This window comes from Saccopteryx bilineata, chromosome 2 (assembly GCF_036850765.1).
Source record: "Saccopteryx bilineata isolate mSacBil1 chromosome 2, mSacBil1_pri_phased_curated, whole genome shotgun sequence".
In the NCBI taxonomy this organism is placed as follows: Eukaryota; Metazoa; Chordata; class Mammalia; order Chiroptera; family Emballonuridae; genus Saccopteryx; species Saccopteryx bilineata.
The window spans coordinates 261,774,075-261,796,451 of record NC_089491.1 but is presented as its reverse complement, the minus strand read 5'-3'; the positions used below and the strand labels follow the sequence as shown (position 1 = coordinate 261,796,451).

General features: G+C 51.0%; 1 protein-coding gene across 3 annotated transcripts in view; it reads right to left on the bottom strand.

Annotated features, from left to right (window-relative positions):
* Nucleotides 1-962: 962 nt before the first annotated feature.
* The window catches only part of WSCD2 (WSC domain containing 2), a 91,271-nt gene continuing 69,856 nt past the window's right edge, over nt 963-22,377 (bottom strand). For all 3 annotated transcript variants that reach the window (XM_066260303.1, XM_066260301.1, XM_066260302.1), the window contains 5 exons: nt 16,032-16,153; nt 15,390-15,564; nt 13,931-14,095; nt 10,267-10,467; nt 963-3,013 (listed from right to left, as the gene is read on the bottom strand). In XM_066260303.1, the coding sequence (XP_066116400.1) occupies nt 2,661-3,013; nt 10,267-10,467; nt 13,931-14,095; nt 15,390-15,564; nt 16,032-16,153 (1,016 nt within the window). In that variant the 3' untranslated portion in view covers nt 963-2,660. The remainder of the gene's footprint in view (nt 3,014-10,266; nt 10,468-13,930; nt 14,096-15,389; nt 15,565-16,031; nt 16,154-22,377) is intronic.

Sequence of the window (22,377 nt, the reverse complement as noted above, 5' to 3'; positions counted from 1 at the left end):
CAATGATCTTGTCAAGACTTGGAATGGGGAGCACCAGATTGGGAACTCTGCCCAGGGTCTAGGTTCAGCGTGGGGTTGGGGTCAGGGATCAGTGTGAAACCAGGATTGTGGATCCATATATGTCCAGGGTCAGGGAGTAGTCTGTGATCAGGATTAGAGCTTAGTTGTGACTTAGGATCAAGACTCTAGGACTGGGGCTCAGTCTGCGACCAGGTTAGACTTGGCATGTTGGTTCAGGGCTTGCAATTGGGGTCAGATTTTAGCGGACCCAGGGAATCATCACAGAAAGATTTCTGGAGCCAACACAAGCCCCCGAAGAGAAAGACCCTGCACTCGATCCTGGAGCAACCTCACAGTCTCCCCTTTCTGAGATCTCCCCTTTTTTCTTCTCTACCCAGCACTGGGGGGAAAGATCTCCCTGGCCTCCCAGGCCTCCTGCGCTCTCCCTCTGGGTAAGGAGAAGCCCTTCCATTCCTCTCTTAGTGGCTTCCAAGCAAGGACACTTACGCCTCACTCTAGCAGTCCTTCCCTACCTGTACCCCCTCCACACGCACTCGCACGCACACACCAAAGACAAAAGGCATGTGCAGAAAACTTCCCTCCACAGTACACAGGCACCTTCTCATGCATGGGGTTCATTCACAATAGCCATTCTTCCTCCACACGAGCATGATTCCACACGCAGGAACCCACACAGACACGTCAGAAACAGGACAGTGTCACAGCAGCGTGGGGGACAGTCTCACGGCACAGAAGGGTAGTTGAGCTCAGGCAGTTTTACACACAGAGGCACAGAGTTCTCCACAGACAGTTACAGAGTCACACGGACCCAAAAGCAGTTATGCCCCCACCCTGAACATTCTGTGTCTTACACACACAGCCACACCCAAGGAACATCCCGCTGTGAACGCGCCTTACACAACACTCCACTGTGGGATAGAATTATCAACAAAACTCAGTTTTAATGATGGGGTTGACCTGAGGAATCTTCAGACAGAGGCTTTGTGGCCTGAGGTGACCACTGGCAAAGAACTGGCCCAGGTCTTGGACCAAGAGGCTCCCAGAGAGAGCTGGCCTCTGAGAGGGGGTGGGGGGGAGGCCAAGCTCTCCACCGCTTTGTGAAAGAAGACTAGAAATTAGCCTGGGGGGAAAGAAATACAGTATAAAATACATTCAGAGCCCCCTGGCTGGGCCCTGGGATAGCACGAGTCCTACAGATGACGGGATCTGGGATAGAACCGCAAGTCCGATTCCCTGGCCCCTTCTCTCCATGACCAGGTTCCAAGGAGCGGAATGTATCAGTCACAGTCCTCTTAAAAAAATAGATCTCTTTACACTTGCCTTCTCCATAGTCTCTTGGCTATTTGGGAATGAGCATTTACTTGTACCCCAAGGCTTCAGAGGGGCTTCTGGGGGGGGGTTGCCCCGGACAGAATAGTAAAGAGCTGTGACCTATGGCTTTTGCATCTACATGGTGGGGGTGGTACAGGAGCTCAGGTGTGGGCTGGGTGTGAAGCCACCGGTCTCCAAAGTGGGGGAAGCGAAGGGATCCTGGACCATTGCCTCCTAGGATCGAGGATCAGGGACTCAGGCCCTCAGGAACCCTTGGGTTTGATGTCTCAGCTTCAGGGGAGCAGCACTTGTGTGCAAATGAAGAGCCACCCATTTGTTTCATTCCTTGAAGGACTCTCAAGAGAAGCTGCCACCTTTGGGCTGTGATTGCGGGGAGGTCGATGGTCTGAGAAGGTAGTGGGAGTCTCTCTTGGGTTTGGTTCCACCTGATTTGGAGCACCCTGGCTCTTCTCTCTCACCTGGATGGCGAAGGACCCACTGGTAGGGGCCGGAAGGCAGTGTAAGATCAATATGTCAGACCCCACAATGGAGCAATGTGTTACCTGGGCTCTCATGCTTACTCAGGCTCTGCCCGTGGCATGTGGCCATCCTGGTGGGAAAATTGTTGGAGCTTGAAGAACCATGGAAGTGGGATCGAGGATCCCAAGGTCACCTCCTGGATCCAGTGGGGGAGGAAAGGGGCAGGATTCTGACCTTAGAGGTGAGCAGTGTGACCTGGGCCTGGGCTCATGATGCCAGTGACCCTGTGTGGTGGTGCCAGTTAACCTCCTGTGAGCACCAGTGCTTCCCCACCCCACCTCATGCTACAGAGAAACTTCCCAATAATCGTTCTTCAGACGTAAGTGGCCTGATGACCCTGGGTGCCGTTGCTTCTCGGGTGGAGAGAAGGGGAGGCCGGAAGCTTAGCCCAAGAGGGCGGAGCAGCTGGGTTGCTTTTCTACAACAGTCCTGTCAGCTCTTGCACCAGGGTCCTCAACACTTATGTGAAGTGCCCACGTATCCAGGACACCCATGAGCCCTCCTGCCCACCAGGCAAACCCGAAGTGGTGGGGGGCAGGGACGTGGGAGGCAGAAGAGGGTCCATGTGCTGGAACTCCCACAATCAGTGGCCTCCTCTGTCTATAAAGGGGACTGGGAGCAGGTGGCTTGTGCCCAGACAATCTCTTCCCCTGAGGCTCCTTTGTCATGCAGGAAACTCACTGAAGGCCAACAGCAGCCAAGGGCATTTCCCCGTACCAAAGAGAGGACAGAAGGGCAGGGGTCCCCAGTCCCCAGCTTGATCAGGACTCCCCTCCCCTGCCGACACATCATCTGGGGTAGTAGTCATCGGGGACGCCCGTGAGGTTCCTCCCTCTCAGGGCCGCGTCCACCATCTTGATGTAGGCGGAGATGGTCTTCTGCATGTCCACCGTGTAGGGGTCATACTCCAACTTGCGGAGCCCCGAGCGCTTGAAGTTGCCGTCCTTCTGGCTCTCCACGCAGAGCAGCCGGTCCTCCCGGACGGCCACGCCCAGCAAGCTGACCATCCGGCCCAGTTGGACAAAGAGGTCCTGCTTCAGGTCCTCGAAGTGCACCACCAGCACCTTCTTGCCAAACTTGAGCCAGTCCAGCGTGTGTGTGGCCCACCACGGGGCGTAGTTCCTCACAAACTCCGGCCACTCTGTGGAGAGAGGAGGGGGCGCTGAGTCAGAGGGAGGAGGGGCTCCCAGGATGCAGGTCAGATGGCCTGGGCCGTGGCAGCCATCGTTCACAGCAAGAGGAACACCGTTAGCTCCTCTAGATCTCCACACTCCCCGGAGTCCTCCCGCCTCTGTGCTGCCGCTACTGCCGGGCACATTCTCAGCCTTTCCTTCTCTTTGGGGATGACATTAGTTTGGTGCTTACTACATGCCAGTCACAGACTCATATATAAATGTACATCACTATACTTTTATACTTTAATATATTTATGTTAATATATTATTAAAGCTAATCATTCACTTATTCCCCACAACAACTCTATGAGGCAGGTATTATCATTTTTTCCCTTTTCATTTAACAGAAGAGAAACCACAGCACAGAGGGGTTAAAAGTAACTTGCTCAAGGTCACACAGCTAATAAATGACAGAGCCAGGATTTGAACCCAAATATTCTGGCTTCAAAGTTTGGGCTTTTTCCCGACCAAATTACCCTGTGTAGCAACAGTTGTTCTGTGTAGTAATAAAAGAGTATCACAGGATAACAACAGGGTTGTTGTACACAGTAGGGGGAAAAGCAAAGTTCTTAGTATGGTGCCCTGCGCCCAGTCACGGTGGGCTATGACTGTTACTGTGATTGTTCTGGTCTCAGGTCCGAGGTTGTCACTGCCGACGCCCTGGGCTCAGGCAGGTGCTTCCTCTGGGCCTCACGGCCCCTCTATACTCTCCACATATATTATCTGTCTCCTCAACACACTGTGGGCTGGGCCAAGTTAGGTCAGATTATTGTATTATCTTTACACATTTCTGTTCTACCTTTCCTTCGTTCTCTTTTATTAATCACGTGCTGTTTCTTTTTGGCTATTTGCCTGTTATCTTGCTACAGTAAGATGACAGGATGGATTGTCACTGAAATTGGGAGGGTATATTTGGGATCATCTGATTTGAAAGTCAGGCTCCAGCAGAACGCGGGAAATGGAAGCCCTGGTAAGGACCTTAGGGAGACAGCCAGCGAGCCCCTGGGACTGCTGAAACTGGACAGAAGGTGGGTGCCTACCATGGGGAGCCAGGGGGGATATTGGGGACAGAGGAAGGGATTCCAGCCTCAGTTCTGAGCCCCGGCTGGAGCATTGCAGGGCCGGCTCCCCGAAGCCCTGGTGTCAGACCAGGGCGATACCACCAGCACCTTCCAGAAGGATATGTTTTTATGTTTGTTTGTTTGTTTTTATATTTTTCTGAAGTGAGAAGCGGGGGAAGGCAGACAGACAGACTCCCACATGCGCCCGACTGGGATCCACCCAGCATGCCCACCAGATGGTGATGCTCAGCCCATCTGGGCCCTTGCTTCGCTGCAGCCAGAGCCATTCTAGCACCTGAGGCAGAGGCCATGGAGCCATCCTCAATGCCTGGGCCAACTTTGCTCCAATGGAGCCTTGGCTGCGGGACGGGAAGAGAGAGACAGAGAGGAAGGAGAGGGGGAAGGGTGGAGAAGCAGATGGGCGCTTCTCCTGTGTGCCCTGGCTGGGAATCAAACCTGGGACTTTCACATTCTGGACTGACGCTCTACTGCCCAGAAGGATATGTTTATTGAATGAGTGGCAAGTGCATCTCCCAAGCCAGACTGGGGAGCCCAGCTGTTCCTAAAAACTAAATTCTCGTCCCTTGCTGGGTGATGGATACCCACGATCTCATTTAATCCTAGCGGCTACCTTGATGACTGGTCACTTATCACTATTGAGGAAACTGAGGCCCAGTGAGCCGAACTGAGCTGCCCGAGGCTGCAGAGCCAGGACGCACCATCCAGACCAGGCCTATCTGGTTCCAGGTTCCCATCTTGCCCAGGCACTGGCAGCCTCGTCCCCCGCCCCCCCCCCCCCCCCCCGCTGCCTCACACCCAGCAGGAACTCAATAAATGGCTGCTGAACAAAATTGAAATTCCCAACGCTAAGTAGCAACATGATAAAGGAGTCCTTTTTCTTCTCGGAAGACATCAGAGGCTGTGGTGGGGCTCCGGCTGCCTCATGGCCCCCCAGTGGGACACCATGACTGCTTGGGAAATATGTATGCTGGTGATGAGGATTTATTTTCTCCTTAAAATAGATTATTTACAAGGTATCTGGCTAATTGGGACTATACGGTCATAATGGAGTAAGACCAGATGTATCTGGGTGATTAGAAATAATTCAGCATGCATATAGTTTGTTCCACTTTTTTGTTTGTTTGTTTTTTAGGATTTCTTCACTCCTGAGTCACCTCCTTGCTTCCCTGTTGATTCAGGACAACTGCTGCTCCCATGGCAGAAGCCCTGGTGAATGGAGATGGTGCTCGGTCACCCAGTGACACAAAGATCCAGACTTCTAGGCTTGGCCACTTCTGACCACCTCGAGTGGTTGCTGGCAGAGGGCTGCAGGGTGGTCCTCAACAAAAAGGAAAGGGCCTTTCTGCATGGTGGTCGGGGTCCCCCAGTTGGTAGCCCTAGCCTTGGATGCAGGCGAAATGGAGATGACAGGGCGTCCTGTTGATTGTCAACCTCCCTGGGATGGGAATGTACATTGCCTAGGCACCTGCTGTGCGTTAGGGCTGTGCTGGGCGATTCGCATGCAATATTTAATGTAGTGTCTGCAAGAAGCCTGAAGAAGAGCAATTATTAGCCCCGTTTTACTCCTGGGGAAAGGAGGCTCAGAGGAATGAAGCCAACTGCCCGAGGCCACACCATGTGTATCCAAGGCAGGATTCGAACCCACATCTACCGTGGGCTGAGCCTGGCTCCTGCCCTCCTTGCAAACCCTTTGAGAGTTCCTGATTTGCTTGGCTTAGGCACTCTTCTCTCCAGATGTTATAAGACACGTGGTCTGTTCACAGACGACTTTGGAGTCAGACCACCTGCGTTCAAAATCCAGCTCCTCTCCACCTTAGCTGTGTGACCTTGGGGGCATTAGTCTTTCTCCTTGAGTCCCAGTTTTGCCATCTGCAAAATGGTGACTGTGGATGCTGTGCTGATGAAATGGAGTGAGGTTTGCCAAAGCCCTGGCACAGGCCTGGGGTGCAGGAGCTGCTGGCTCCTGTTACAATTATTATTATTTTTAATTGATGTTTAGAGTGATAGGAAGAGGGGGAGAGAGAGAGAGAAACACCAACTTGCTGTTCCACTTATTTGAGCATTCATTGGCTGCTTCTTGTAAGTGCCCCTGTCATGCCCGTGGCTGAGGCCAGGCAGGCTCACACTGCATTGGGGCAGACGGTAGAGGAACTGTGGAGCTGGAAAGCGTCAAGCCATTCCTGTTTATTGGAGGCTTGCAGAAACAGGTGACTGGATAAGCAAAGAAAAACCGCTTTTCGCAGTGGAGGGCAAGGAATACCACCTCTCGTGGTGGCAGCTGAGGGAATCAGGGAACTGTCCCTTGAGGTGGCATAAGAGTGATCTGAGAAAACCACCACAGAGGGAAAGCACCCATAGCTTTTCATAGAGACACACACGTGGCTTTCTGCCATGTGCTCATGTACTAATTGTGCAAAGCGCTTACAGCCCGGAAACCAGTGAGTAAGCCTAACCACAGCTGGTTTCCCTGCAGCCTGGACCTGGGATCAAACACACAACCTTGGCATATTGGGACAATGCTCCTGCTGGCTGAGCTACGCAGCCAGGGCATGATTATTCTTATATTGCCCCCTCCAGTATCCTGGTGGAGGCCTCCTGGGCCCCATCATTTTGGCCAGAGCTTTCCCCCAACACCACTGTTGATATCCAGACTGTTTGAGCAGCAGACGTCCCCCCACCCCGCCCCCGTGGCAGGGATCCCTCACTTGAAGATCCTTTGTTACTTCACTGGAAAGGAGAAGAATAAAAATGAAAAAACAAAAGCCCTTGATTAGCTCAGGATTTCCAGTAATTGATTGCTGCCTTCAAGGTGGGTACTAAAGGCACGCTGAGCCGCGGATCACTGGTAACCGGGCCGGTTCCGCCAGAACTGTCGCACACGTGGGCCTGGCAGGGCACGGGCTGCCACTTCACTCCATCTTCTTGTCAATGAGAGGAACGGGGGCCTGATTAATAGCTTAACTGTACTTAATTCCCCCCGGAATCATTAAACACAGTCTCTGTTCCATTAAACAGATCCAGGACAATTCACCTTGTGTAATCATCACACATAAAACTTTGCTTTGGACCCACTCCAGGGACATTGTAAAATTAACGTTGCAGAACCAGTGGTGGCGGGAGGAAGGGGGCATTACAGAAGCCTCAACCCAGCTAAAACGGGGAGGGGACACAGGCAAGGTGGGGTGGACAAGTCCAACAGCTGGGTGACCTCTGCTCTGAGGGAGGTGACCCTCACATTCTAGGCTGAGGGCCTAAAGCAGAGATTATCAAATATTCAAGTGCACATGAAGCTTCCTGTTAAAATGCAGGTTCTGATCCAGTAAGTCTGGGGCGGGGGGTTAGTACTGAGATTTGCTTTTCTAAAAATTTCCTAGGTTAAGTTGATGCCACTGTTTCGGAAACTGGAGGGTGTGTTAGAAACACCCAGAGGGGTTGCTGACACTCAGATGACTGCAGGTGTTTCCTAGAGTCTCTGATTCAGCAGGTTTGGGGCAGGGCTGAGAATCTGCGTTTCTAACCAGTTCCCAAGTGATGACAACATTGTCAGTGCCGGGCCCTAAAGTAAGGGTCTCAAACTCAAGTGCCAGATGTTAACGCACGCCAGAGGAAAGGGCTGGGTGGGCACTGTGGGGCCTGGGCTCTCTGGGCGAGGCTCTCAGCCAGAGCTCTCGAAGACCTGGGTCAGCCTTGTGGGGCGGCACTGGGAGAGGGCCCTTTACCCTGTTCCAGACTAATGTGGGGACCCCAGACCCCACATGATATGTATGTGCCTGAACCCCACACTCCCCCATCCCCTGACACCCCGTGGCTCAGCCAGTCCTGACCATCCCTTCTGTTTCTAAAGCCCCCAGCTGTCTTGAATAAGGAAAAAGAGGCCAGGCAGCTCCGGGGATGAAAACAGTCTGAACCTGAGACACGGGGCTACGGCAGGAGAGGGGGACCTCTGAATGCACCAGGAGGTCGGAACATCCCCAGGTAAGAAAGAGCCTGGTGGCTAATGCCTGGGTTAGAACCCCAGCTCAGTCTATACCTGTGGCCTCGGCCACGTGACTACTCCCTCTCTGGGGTGGTGTTCTTACCTGCGAAATAGAATTTTACAATGATTATGGCCGCCTTTCTTACCTCCTCAGTAATCAGAAGGTTTAAATGGGGTAATGAAGGCGAAATGTTTGCTTCCTCATGAGCATGCCAAGTAAGCCCCCCCCTTTTCACGCAGGGCAGCAGGATGCCTGGGCGGTGGAGAGCTGGGGTCTAGTCCAGCCGCTATGTGCTTAAATGACCTTGGCAGGTCCCTGCCTCTCTTTGAGCCTCAGTTTCCCCATTAATTGAGAGAAGATGAATCAGTGGTTCTCAGTCCCGTCTGTACACTAGAAGCAGCTGGGAGCTTTTTAAAAAGTGCTGATGCCCAGGCTCCACTTCAGTCATGGTCCAGGGTGCAGCCTGAACACCGGGATTTTCCCATAATCCTCTGGGGATTCTGTTGTGCAGTGGGCTGAGGACCACTGGGTTCAGTGATCTCTCAGGTCCTTCCCAGCCCGGAGGCAGGGTGTCGGTCCTGGTTCAGACTCCTGCCATTGGCATCTGCAGACGTCTCAGCCTGGCCCTCACCATTGCACACTTTCAATTGTTCTACAAATAAATAATTCAAAGGCCTCTTTACTCATGGAAACAAGAGAACAAATGTCACCACCTGTCCAGGTTTTCACCCCCTCATGGAGAGGGGAAGCAAGGCAGAGAGAGGGACAGATGGTAAACAGGAATCCAAGGCACAGTTGGTCAGGCAGGCCCAAGGGTTTAAGTCAATGACATCAATATTGAGGGTCTGATTGGTGGATTGCCGAGTTTACACCATCCTGCCATGTTCCAGTCTGCTCTGGGGAGAGACCAGAGCTTTAGAGCAGCTGGGAGCCAGGGGGAGGGTTGGGAGGAGCAGGAAGCAACACCCTTTGCCCCCTGATTTGAGTCTAGAGCAGCCTGGTTCTTGGGTGAAGTGGGGGTAGCTCACATTTGCAAGGGGCTCTAAACTGGGTGATTCCTGTCCATGGATATTTCATCTCATATATTACCATGGCTTAGCACAGCGGCTAAGGGCCTGGGCTCCAGAGCTGCCTTGGATCGAAACTTCAGCTACCCCGACTTCCTGAAAATGCTCCTTCACCTCCCTCCACTTAGCTTGTCCCACTTAGAAAACAGATTCATTGGGGGGGTTGAAATACTCATGGATGTGACTGTCTTTACTGTGATGGAGATATGGGTGATGACTGATATGGGCTTTTGAGAACCTGTAAGGTTAAAGGTACTCCAGATGACAGAAGTTGGGTCACACTTCAAAGTTCTCACCATTATCCTGGGGGGCTGCCCACCCTGCACATTCATGCTCACAGTGGCCACCTACTAATAAGTGTCAGAGTTGGATCTCCATCCCAAGTCATCGTAATGAAGTTCTGTGGTTAGGGGCCCACACTGTCCCTTTCCAGCTGTGTGACCTAGGGGCAAGTCATTTAACATCTCTGAGCCATCCAACCCAGAGAATTGTTGGGTTGGGATTACTTATTAAAGTGATCTCTTAGGACCTCACAAGTAACCTCAGGGCCATGCAGCCACTGACCTTGGTCTGTATACAGATCTCCTGACCCCCAGGAAAGTGCTCTTGAACCTGCTCCAATCAATTCATAACAACTGAGGGTCTTCATTTGCATAATGGATCATGGATCACATCCATGGCTTAAAGGGCTAAGTGGCTTAAAGGGTTAAATGTCTAGAGCCACCTAGATGGGTTGATCTAGGTTCAGAGAAGTGAGGAAGCTTTATCCCAGCAGTGATGGAGCTGGGATCTGAACTAAGTGGGTTTTGTTCCACAACCTATTTTTCCTAACTAACCACTGTACCATCCTATCAGCCTAATTCACAGAGGGTGATCCAGTGAATGAGGCAAGATGTGGGAGGAGCACCTCCTCAGCTCTAAGCTCAGAAATTGGAGTCTCACACAGCTGCCATCAACGGTGTGCTTCTGGAACCTTGCAGGAGACAGCGCTGGGCCAGTGTACCGCGCCTGCACCCCGGGATCCCTCCCCTTTAGTCCCCTCCCCTCCTGACCCTTCCCAAGCCCTCCGCACCACTCCCTGCCCCAGTGGTACCTTTGCCCTTCCAGTGGGCATGCGCAGCAAAGCCGATGTGGCCTCCATACTTGCGGTTGAACTCGGCCATGAGGGCCTTGTAGGGGTTACGGATGAGCAGGATGGCGGCATCAAAAGCCTCAATCTCCTTCTGCCCGCTCTCGTGCGTCTTGATGCAGATGGTCCTCCCGCTGCGCCAGTGGTCCCGCTCACCTTTAAACCCTACGCAACAGCCAGGGGGTGGGAAACAAGACAGGTGAGCTGGGGCGGGGGAGGTGAGAAGCTCTCCCCGACCCGGCTGGGCCGCTTCAGGAGTACTCATACATTCACTTGTTCACTTCCTCATTTACTCATGTATTTATTGAGCACCTACTATGCGCAAGGCACTGTGATTGGAACGAGGGATAAAATGATGTGCAAAAAGATCCATGAGTTTAATGTTTTCCCCCTTTAGATAGAATTTTTTCCCTCACACCATCTGCCCGGTTCTTAAGCTGGGCCACACAAACCTGATCTTCAGCAGGAGGGTTGGTTGGTGAAGAGATTGATGGGCATAAAATTAGTAACTCTTTAATAATGAGCTATTATAAGTACCCCTTCTTGATGGTATTTAATGACAATTTTTAAGGGCTCTAAGGGAAATATAAATATTTGGAACCTAACCTTTAGTAATCCAGAATACCCTGCAGAGCTTTTTGGAGAGGAACGGGTGGGGAGCAGATAGCTTTTGACTAATGGCGATAACTGACTGACAGTGGCGTTGGGGTGGAATGAAGGAGCACCTTGGCACCCTGTTTTTAGAGCCAGATTATTCAAGTAGTGACACCAATGAATGTCGAGTCATGGCCATGGTCAGTGCTACAGGAGAGGAATATTCGTGCTTAGGCACCAGGAAAGGGGGTGACAGTGGTGTGTTGGCGGAGCCCTCTTGGGGTAAATCTACATCGCGGCCCCACTGATGCTGGCCATGGGCGTATGACTTGCTTTGGCCAGTGGAATGAGGGCGGAGTGGGTCTCTGCCAAAGTGTCAAGGCGCATTACGTGTTTCTGTTTACTCTTGTGTTCTTCTGCCGTCACTGTGAGGAGGACATGCACTGTGAGAAGGATATCACTGTAAGCAGGACATGTTGAGGCCCATGGGAAGCTCGTGTCATGGGGAAAATTGCTTCCTGAGGGCATTGAGGGGTGGGGTATGGGAGGTTGGGAGAGAGCTTGGGATGTAACCATCTACCCACAGGTGTCACTGGATACAATTTCATGTCATGCTGTCATATCTTCTGTTGGTAAAGCTCTTCAAGATATGGACAAAGGACTTCTATTATTTCATTTTATCTCCACCAAAGTCCATTTCACCAAGAGCAAAGCAATGGGAAAACATAGGCAGGGGGTACACAAGTACCCACACAGACTCTCATAGAAGAAAATCACAGATGCATGGCAGAATGGATCAATTAGTTTCTTTTTTTTTTTTTTTTCATTTTTTTTTTTTTTTTTTTTTTTTTTTTTTTCCTTCGGAAGCTGGAAACGGGGAGAGACAGTCAGACAGACTCCCGCATGCGCCCGACCGGGATCCACCCGGCACGCCCACCAGGGGCGACGCTCTGCCCACCAGGGGGCGATAATCTGCCCATCCTGGGCGTCGCCATGTTGCGACCAGAGCCACTCTAGCGCCTGGGGCAGAGGCCACAGAGCCATCCCCAGCGCCCGGGCCATCTTTGCTCCAATGGAGCCTTGGCTGCGGGAGGGGAAGAGAGAGACAGAGAGGAAAGCGCGGCGGAGGGGTGGAGAAGCAAATGGGCGCTTCTCCTATGTGCCCTGGCCGAGAATCGAACCCGGGTCCTCCGCACGCTAGGCCGACGCTCTACCGCTGAGCCAACCGGCCAGGGCTGGATCAATTAGTTTCAATCAGCTCCATGCATCATGAAACCTAAACCACACTTCCCGTTGTTCCACAATGGAGCTAACCTAGCACAGTATTCATCAGGATGAAAAACAAAGAAACCATGAGCATTGGGAAAGATCTGCTCCAGATTCCAGATTTTGGTCATCTGGTGAGTTAGTCCATAGGGATTGGTGGAAACATAGGGAAGTAAAGAAAATTTCTTTAGCAGAATGTCTCCCAGGGAGGGAAGAGTTCTATGTCTGGAATGGAGCCTTTGAGAAACCACATGGGTTGAGCTTGCCTATGGAACAACCAATGGTTGTTCAGCTGTCCCCTAAGGAGGCCCCTCTACGCAAGTGCTGGGGAACCTGGAATGCAAGCTTGGGGCCAGAGCTGAATTGCTGAACTCCACCACCAGGGGCTCCCTTCTCCACCTTTTTCTGACATACGACCCAGCACCCTCTTTACATAAAGGAGGAATATTTAAATCATTACTTCGAAGAGTCACAAAAAATGGCTGGCTGTTTATCTCAGGCACCCACATGATACTCAAGCTCTAGGGGCTGGACAATTGTCCTAAGATTTGGAGAAATGATCTGTGGGTTCAGGCTACAGAAAGAGCAAGACAGATTTCTCCTTCTCTTCCCCCATCCCCAATATTATAGTTGCCCATGCCTTCTGAAGTTAGGGAAACTGAGGCACAGAGAAGGGCAGTGGCAAAGACTCCATATCTTTGCATGCCCTGGGGTTTCTTGGGGCAGGAAAGGCTCACTCTGACTATAGACATGGATACCCTGGAGGCTTTGTACACTCTCAGAAGGGCATTCCAGGCCAAGAAGTGGTCATCATCTGGTTTGCAAAGACCCATGACCAAGGGCTGCCCTACTTGGAGACTCAAAACTCCTCCCAGACAGAGTGCCTGCTTCCCTGATATCCCCCACCATGTCTAGGAGAGGGCTTCATGCGCCATGAGCAAGATTTCTAGTTCCCCAATGAGAAGCCCCAGAGATTTCTAGTCTGTGTGGTAAAGTCATGAGTGTGGTCTTTGAAACCAGGAAACACTACGGTGCAACCCCCTATCAGCCCATTGAAAGAGATCTGCAGATGTTGGGCAAGTACTTCTCCTCTATAAGCCTCAGTTTTCCTATCTGGGAAATGGTATCAAGATCCTCCCTCCCAGGGTTATGTGTAGGGTTAAATAAAAATGGAGCACCTGGCACGGCTCTAGGGCCCTAGTAGGTGGCCAAGAGAATGTCTGTGGCCACATGAACCTACACAGAGTGCCAGACACACAGGTAGTGCTCCAGAAATGCCTGTGGGGACACAGCTTAGGAAGTGCATTAGAACACAATGTCGCTCAGTAAGCACCTGTGAACAGTGAAAATACAGCAGCCACAGAACAAATGTCAGTGACTTCAATGTAGATGAAACTCATGACAAATAGCAGGAGGTACTCAGTAAATGTCTCCAAAGTAGTATTATTCTTGGACCTCTGTGTACAGCACAGCATTACTGATCAATAAAGGCCTGTGGTGAGGTACCTGCACACAGCAAGTGTTCAAGAAATGTTTGCAGTCATCTAAATGGAGGAAAGGTACCAGGCACACAGATGCAGGTGCAGTCAGTACCCAGGACATGATGCTCTGGAAACATTTGTGGGATATAAGTGAAGGGAAGGTACCAAGCACATAGTAGGTCTCAATAAGCATGCTCGGACAAGCTGAGCAGCACATAGCAGGCGTGCAGGAAGGGTATTCCCACGCCCTCCCAGTTTGTCCTTTCGAGCCCAGGCAGCCCCCTCACCTTTGTTGTAGAGAGAGCCATCAAAGTAGTAGCTGCCTGTGTAGAAGCCGGTGGCCAGCTCGATGAGGTGGCGAGCCCACGTGTTGCCGGCACCTGGGAAGCTGGCCAGAGCAATGAGCTGTTTGGACTTGGCTGGGAGGAACCTTCTGTCCATGCAGCGGTTATCTGCAAAGGGCAGGACACGGGCAGGGGCAGACGAAACCTGGGTGTGAGTCCCACCCCTGACACTTCTTAGTCATTGACCTTGTTGTGCATGTGATGGAACCTCTAGTCTGGAGCTCAGTTTCCCTATTTATAAAATGGAAGAAATGGTTCCTCCCTCCCAGGGTTGATGTGAGGTTTAAATGAGGTTATGTATGAAAAGGAATTAGCACAGAGTAGGGATTCGATAAAAGTCAGCTAGGAGAATGAGTCTTCTCTACACTCTTTCCCCGTCACCATAAGTTGCTTTCTCCCACCCCCACCCTTTCCTCCACATTAAACCCCTCAAATGGAGTCCATTGACATGAGATCCAGTCCAAGGTCCCGATCTTGGCCTCCAAGCCCTGTGTGGCCTGGCCCTTACATCCTCCCAGGCTCCCCCCTGTCACTTGCTCCCCCCACCCCCACCTGCCAGCAACCTGGTGTCCCTTCCTCATGGGCTCTGCTCCTTCCTGACTTGGCACCTGCAGGCACGCTCTTCCCTTGGCCTTCACAGCCTCCCACCTGCCTTTGCCCGGCAGGAGCCTCTTATCCTTCCGCCCGGGGCTGGATTGGCGCCTCCTCCCTCCCCCGACTCCCCGGGCTATCATGAGTGCACTGTGTCCCTCACTTCATCTCACTCGTCACCACTGTGCTTCAAAACACTGTTTGTTTAGTCAGAAACGCTGCCCAGCCATCACTCTGCCCTTCTTGTAGTTCCTTCCGAGACTGTACCCCAGTAACCTGTACTGTGTTATCTGTCACCCCCGAAATCTTTCTCTGATTACACTGATTTCTTACAACAGTCTTTCAGAGGGAGACTACTTTGAACTCTTAGATTTGAATTCCAATACTGGGAAGGATGACTGAGACAGAGAGAGAATTTCTGGATAAACTTGCAGAATCCCAGAAATGTGATTCTGGGAGGTCAACTATTTACAGAGGGAGAAACTGATGCCCAGAGAAGGGAAGCGACTTGCCCAGGATCATGCAATGGAGACCCAGGTCTCCCTATCCCAGCTCGGATCTCTTCCCACTCCAAGTCACTGCCTCCATTTCAAGAAAAGAGCCACCAAGGGGGTCCTCTGTATGAAGGACAGAGTCGAGGGTCACTAGGACCCATCCTCGAGCCTGGGGCCCTCCCTCTGTGGTCCATGACCAAGTTCACCAGCCCTGCCCTCTGGCCTGCACGGGATGGGCTGTATGGGATGGACTGGCCAGGCCCTCTGGGAGGGAGGCCATGGGGGAATGTGCGGGTCTGCTGCGGGGGACGGCTCACCTTGGACCTGCGTCTGGAACACGATGAAGTAAGTGGGAGTCCCGCAGCTCTCAAACTCCTCCGCGCTGCACTTCTGGGCACACAGCTGCTCGTCCTCCCTCTCGTGGAGGGGGAATCGCGTGGTAGGGAACCCACAGTGGCAGGCGGTGCCCGCAAGGGCTGCCAGTGGGTACTCCTGGGAACGGGGTGGGAGAGGAAGAAGAAGAAAGTCACTGAATCCTCAGACTGGCGGACTCTGAGTCCCTTCTTCATCACTCTCCCCAACTTGAGGGTCCTCAAACTTCATTAGTGAACCCAAGTTTTACAATTTTGTCTCATCTGTGTGCCTCCAGTGCTTTTGTATTTCTCCAGCATTACTGAGCTACGACCAACAAAGACTATTTCTTTAAGGTGTACAACTTGATGTCTTATATTTGTGTTGCCATCTGTGAAACGGGGATGGAAATTCCTCACTATTGGAACAAACACACTTCCGCAGAGGGATAGAAATGGACCCTGTGTCACTCCTCTTCTTTGCATCTACGTGAAGCGGGCACACCCCTCTCCCGTGTCACAGGTCTCAGTGACGACCTCTCTCTCCAGCCAAGCACGCTGTCCCTGCAGCCATCCCACACGGCCTCCTCCCGGAGTTCCCCGTCTCACCTTCTCTGTGCAGAGGTCCACGCACTTGTCCACGGACATGTTCGGCATGGCGGCCGTCACGGGCAAGGCCAGGGAGAGGTTGTCAGGCCGGCGGAAGCAGCCCCGGAAGACTGCACTTCCGTCTGGAGAGCCAGAGGGAAAGGGGTCGTCAGATGTAGGCTGGGAGAACCACCTTCTGATGAAACCCCTTTTAAAGCCCAGAAAAGGCAAGAGTCTTGCCCAAGACCACACAGTGAACCAAAGTGGAGACTAACGAGCTAGACAATTCAGTGTCCTACTCAACCTTGGCCTCTCTGTCAGCAATCCAGGTCATTGAGACATTCTTGCTGGGCCATATTATCCCCCTTTCTTTGCTGGCATTCCCATGTCTTGGTTCCTCATTCTCAATGATTGTAACTTCCCACATTCTGGGAGATGAACGCCGCCATGGAGAACTTACATAATCCCATCGGGAGAGGGCTGAGCATTTGAAGATGGAGGGAAGCAAAGGGCCCAGGCCTGTCGTGCCCCTCCTCACAGCACCAGGGCAGCCCTCTCCTTCCACCAGCCTGGGCTTCTGGGGGAAAACTCTGGGCCTCAGGAGTCTCTGCCCACCCAATGCTGAGTACCTGCAGGCTACAAGGGACTGATAAGTCCCTTATATGTTTAAAATAACCCAGTTTGGAATGCTGGCTGGTTAGCTCAATTGGTTAGAGCTTCATCCTGAAACACCAAGGTTTTGGGTTCAATCCCCCAGTCAGGGCTCATATAGGAAGCGACCAATGAACACACAACTAAGTGGAATAACAAACAAATGCTTCTCTCTCTCTCTCTCCCTTCCTCTCTCTGTTCCTCTAAAAAAACCAATAAAAAATATTAAATAACCCAACTTGGAAATATCCCAATTAATTGACTTTAAGAAGACTTCCTTCAAAGAAGTGGGTGAGCCTCACCTAATCAGTGGAGGGCCTGGAGAGTAAAGCAGACTTCCCAGAGAAGGGTTTCTGCTTCAGGACTGCAGCATCAACTCCTGCCTGCGGTCCCCCCGATGACTTACCCTACAGCTTCGGACATGCCAGCCTCCACCCACTGTGTGAGCCAATTCTTTAAACACATATAAATATATCATCTATCCCTCGGTCAGTCAGTCTATCTATCTATTAAATCTCCTGGTTTTGTTTCTCTGGAGAACACTTGACTCAACAGAGCAGGATTCTAGGCAATGTTTATTCCCATCTTTTTATAAAGCTTTTCTGTTTGTTTGTTTTTTCTACAGTGAATATGTACTTTTTAAAAAATGTAATAAAGACAAACAAACAAAAAAAAGTGGCTCTTGTCAAATTTATTTAAAGGTGAATGAGGCCCACTTAAAATTGGGTTTGACTGTTCTCAAATCAGAGTTGTACATACCTTTCTAGAAGCACAGCTGTTGGCACAGTGTGAGTACAACAGGAGCACTAAATAGGTGTATGTATTGAGCACCTACTATTCGCTCTGTTGAGAACTTTACAAGCATCACCTCCTTGACTTTCTTGAAAACTCTGCAAGGTCTGTGGTCAACTCTGGTTTTACCGACGAGGGAAGTAGAGCTTAGGGAGAAGAGGCTATGGGGCAGGCCTGAGCTCCGGCCATTGGCAAAAACACTCACTAAGGATTAGCTCAGAAACAAAATATAATCCCCGGGAGAAGAGGAAGCAAGTAGCAAAACCCTATACCTCTGTCTGTAACTGTGTGTGCATGTATGGTGTAAAACACTTTTGTTAGCAGGTGCAGATTTGTGTATATGCACACACAAGAGTAAAGGATAAGGAATTACTCTTCTGGGCTGAAAGATGGTGGAAGAGGAGAGGGAGTTTAGGAGTGATAATTCTATATTACAGCTGTCAAAGTCACCCTAATGATTGCTTCTACCACCTGGCACCCAGTAGCCTCAAGTTGTTCATGGTGGAGGCCAGTCTAGCAAAGACATCTGGAATCTGGTTAAACGGTTAATTTCCAGAACATGCCGGGGGCTTGTGCACATGCAGCGCTCTCTCCTCTACTTCCCCCTTGTCCGGCTCCAGGCTGCCGAGAGGCGGCAGCGGTGGGGGTGGTGGCTGGAGTAGTCAGGATGCTGCAGACTCACCGTGTGGTCCTCCAGGCCTCGGTTCCCCACATAGAAATGGCAGGGCATGGGAGTTAGACCACGCAGTGATTCTCTTTTGTACAGGACAGGCTTCCACTCTCCCCCAAATGAGCAATTGTCACATCCGAATACCACTTGTGTCCTATGGGGGAACATGGGACCGTCTGCTGTCCCGTGGCCTGGGGTACTCAGAGGGAGGCCATGCAAGTTCATCAGTCACCCTGAGGAAGGTGTAATGTTGCTCACAGGAGGCGCCTGACAAAGTGAGGGCAGGGAGGGAAGTCACTCACGAGAGCACTACTGTTTCCTGCACGTCATCAGCTCTATGTATATTCCACATACTGTATCTCGGTTAATCTTCACTGCAGCCTATGACGTAGGTGATACCATTATCCTGTTTTGCAGGCAGAGACGGCGAGGTGTAACAAGACTCAACCACTTTTCCAGATCACATGGCTATGAGGAACAGAGCTGGGATATGACCCCAATCTTGTCTGACATCACACCCTGGTTTTCCCCTCTCTGCTGTTCTGCAGGCGGTCCACCCCATTCTAACATGGATGAGCTCCGGAGGCCCCATGCCAGCTGTCTGAATTTCCCAGAAACCCCTTCAGGCCCCACAGTAGGGGGTCCAAGGATGACAAAAGCCAGTGCCCCACATTCTGACAATGTCAGCTCTCCATTGCCAGGCTAGCTGAGATGCGGCATGACCTCAGCAGCTAGGGTTATTTTTTTATTTGCAAGAGGTGAGCAGAGCAACTGTTCCCCACAGCTCTTTGCAGGGGGCAGGTGAAGAAGAGTCTGGGACCAGCAGCAAGTATCTCTGAAGTCCTATCATCTCTTTGTTCTGGGGCCTTCACAGAAAGTGAGGTAAATGCCATCAGGCATCAGCTTAAAGGCAGGTGTGGAAAAGTCCTCCTTGGTCTGAAAGAGGACACCGGTCCCCCACCCCCAGCGATTAGGCCAAGCTCTACTGCATTAAAGATGCCGGTGAGAAAGAGGGTGGTAAGCTGGGAGCTGTTACCAGTCACCTATAATCAGAGAGAGACTGAATTACACAAAGGGCCTGACAGTCTGAGGAGAACTCAAACCAGCCATTTTTAGGCACCACCAAAGGCTCCTGTGGGTCTGTGGGGATTTAGACAGCTTGGATTGGGTACTGCTCAGACTGAATTGAGGAGTTCTCATTTTAGGAAGAAGTGGGGTTGGGGAGCTCACAACTACTCCATAAGAGGCACCGTGCTAGATGCGTGCTCGGTTTTATCTCATGGGGTGGTCTCAGCAATCTTTAAAGGTTGGGACTGTCCCCATTTTATGGATGAAGCATTGGAGGCTTAAAGAGAATACATGGCTTGGTCAAAGTCAGCACAGCAGTGAGTGGGAGAGCTAGCATAGAAACAATGTCTGTCTTCTTGGTTTCAGACCTCCCATAGACTTCCTGGATTTTGCTTAGGGGAGACTATCTAACCAATTATTCACCATTGTGAGGGAGAAGGAGAAAAAGCTCCTAGTTATCATCTCCTTGGTCCTACACAGCATAATTCATGAAGGCCTGTACGAATTATAAAATTCAGGAGTCCCGGACATATATCAAGGGCAAGGAGAGGCCTCCAGGCCCGGCAAAGAAGGAGCTAGACTTGGCCTATCCATCACAGTGTGACTTGCCATGATAATCTGAGGCTCCCCTCAGCAGAAGTAGTTAGAATGGAGTATCAGTGAGCATAAATCACAAGCAATGAACAAAATCCCCCTTCTAACTTTGGAAGACAAAAAGAAAAAATTGTCAGAACTAACAAGGTACACAAAATCCACTGTGTGAATTGTGAACCATAAGTCAAGGACCTATTTCTTTCTCAGTGATAGTTTAAGCTTCATAATACTTCCGCCATGAGAGAAAAGAAAAATAAGAGAAAGAAAGGGCTCAGCCCTGGAAGAGGCCAGTCTGCAGTCACTGAGACTTCAGGGAGCACTAAAGGATAGTCAGCACCATGGACAGCCGCCCACGGGCCTGACACGTGTATGTTTGTTCTGCGTAGGTCTAATGAACCGCGCAACGCAAATCTTGCAAGAATCTTTCAGGCAAACGGTATTTCTTGCAACATCTTGTAAAGCCATCATGTTCTCAAATCCACCGACAGGTCTCTGCCCCCGAGAGGAGAGCTACACTTGCCGATGCATTTAGCAAACTGCTGTGAAAAATGTAATCCAACCAAGAAGGAAGTCCGTTTCTCAGTCCTCTTGTAACAGGGCAAAGAGTCCAGGTGCCTGAGAGTCTGTGTCAAGGCAGCATAGCAGGATGCCCACAGACATGTGCTCTGCCAACCTTTCACTTCTCTCTTGTTAGTGTAGGAGCATTCCAGCACCTCCCTGTGGGAGGTGGATGGCCCCCATCCGTCCGAGTGGTGCTTGGAAGGTAATAAACCTCCTTTGAATCCTCACAGTCATTAAGAGTTCTGTGCCACTGCTCAGGGAAACACAATTATGACACAGTGTTAATACCAACTAATGACTCTACAAATGGAATCTGATTGCCATCCTACCTGCTTCCTGGAGGGCTTGCTCATTTCTTTGACTGATGGAATACAAGCTAGTGTCATGCGCCAGTGACTTGGAAGGCTCCCTTTCTCATTTATTTGTGTATAAATCAGATCGCAGGAACGGGAAGCCAGGGGTGCCACACTGGAGATTCCGTATTGTTCAGAGTCAGGAAACAAGGCAGAGGAGAAATGAGGTGTCAGGAGAAAAGGGAGTTAAGCTGGAGCCAAGGAGTTCCACCCACAGAGAGGAGATGGGGGTCCTGAATCCAATACAAGACGTCAAGGTAGCTACAGCACAGTTGTGAGTGAGCTCCCAAACTGGAAGTCAGAGACCTGGGTTCCAGCCCATGCTCAGTCTCTAAGAGGCACAGTGACCTTGGAAAAATCCTGCCTGACCTTCACCTCTGGGCTTTGCAGTCTATCTCCTTTGCCCAGATTTCTCTCCCACCTCTCGGGTGACTCACTTTGAGTCTAGATAGCCTCCTCTTCTCCACCAGGCAAAATCCTATGTGGCTTTCAAGTCCTATGTGGCTTTCAAACAGCCCCCTTCTGTAAGCCTTCTCCAAAGAGGCTCAATGTAGCCACTTCTGCCCTCTGGGCCTCAGTTTCCAAAACCGTAAAACGGGACATCAGCAAGGAAAGTACTGCCAACAAGGCATTCAACACCTGACCTTAGCTGACCCTGGACTTTTGTTCCTGGCTAGAATACAGGGCTCTCTCCCTTTCCCCTAGAAATCTCCTTAGAGTGAGATGCAGCTCAAATGTTGCTCCTTTGGCTCCTGCAGAGAGAGAGCCCCCACCATCCCCTATAGATATGCCCCGGTTTGAAAAGAGCCTAGTAGTCTTGGGCTTGTCTATTCACCGGCCAACTCAGGGGCCACTCGCCAGTAACAACCCAGCCCTCCTACTGCTACAAGGGCAAAAACACACCTTTGTTTAGTGGTCTTTGTGTGTTGAGACTTATATTGTTCAGCTGATTAAAAAATATGTGATGATCTATGGCATGTTATTACAGGTGATCTCAGTAAAGAGAGAGAGAGAGAGAGAGAGAGAGAAACAGAAAGAGAGAGGGAATTTCCACATTATCCAGCCAATCTGAACATGAACCAGAAGGACATTCTGGATAATACCTGGCTAGTGACACTCTAGCCCAGTTCCTGTTATCCAGCTCACCCTCATCCACCAGGATGTTTTAGTGGCAGCAGCTCTCCCCCGAAATACCCATGACACTAGACCATCTCTTCTGATGGTCAAAGTCACCATCAAAATAACATACATATTGGCATAAAGGGTTCAGTGATGATGATGATGCTATAAATTAAAACCTTATTACATGAACGGCCAAACCGGGAACACACTGTGTGAACATTCTCCAGCTTGGATTTCAAACGCCACCTGTGTCCCCTGCCAGCCGGGCCTTCAGACCCATGAGGGGGTGGATGGGGCATCCATTTGCAGAAACCGACCCTTTTGCAAATTGGCAGCACGCACAGCCATATTGCAGAGCAAAGCTCGAACAGGGCATCAGAAATACAGCGTTTGAAAAACAGAACACATTACTGAGCAAAGCAAGGATGAATTTTTATAAACAATGGCATTTGTGTGGAAGAGACCACCTCTCTTGGCGTGCAGACAGACGTAAAGTTCTGCCAAAGGCACCCATGTTGGTCAGCCTACATTCCGGGTGGGCCTTGTCAGCTCCATG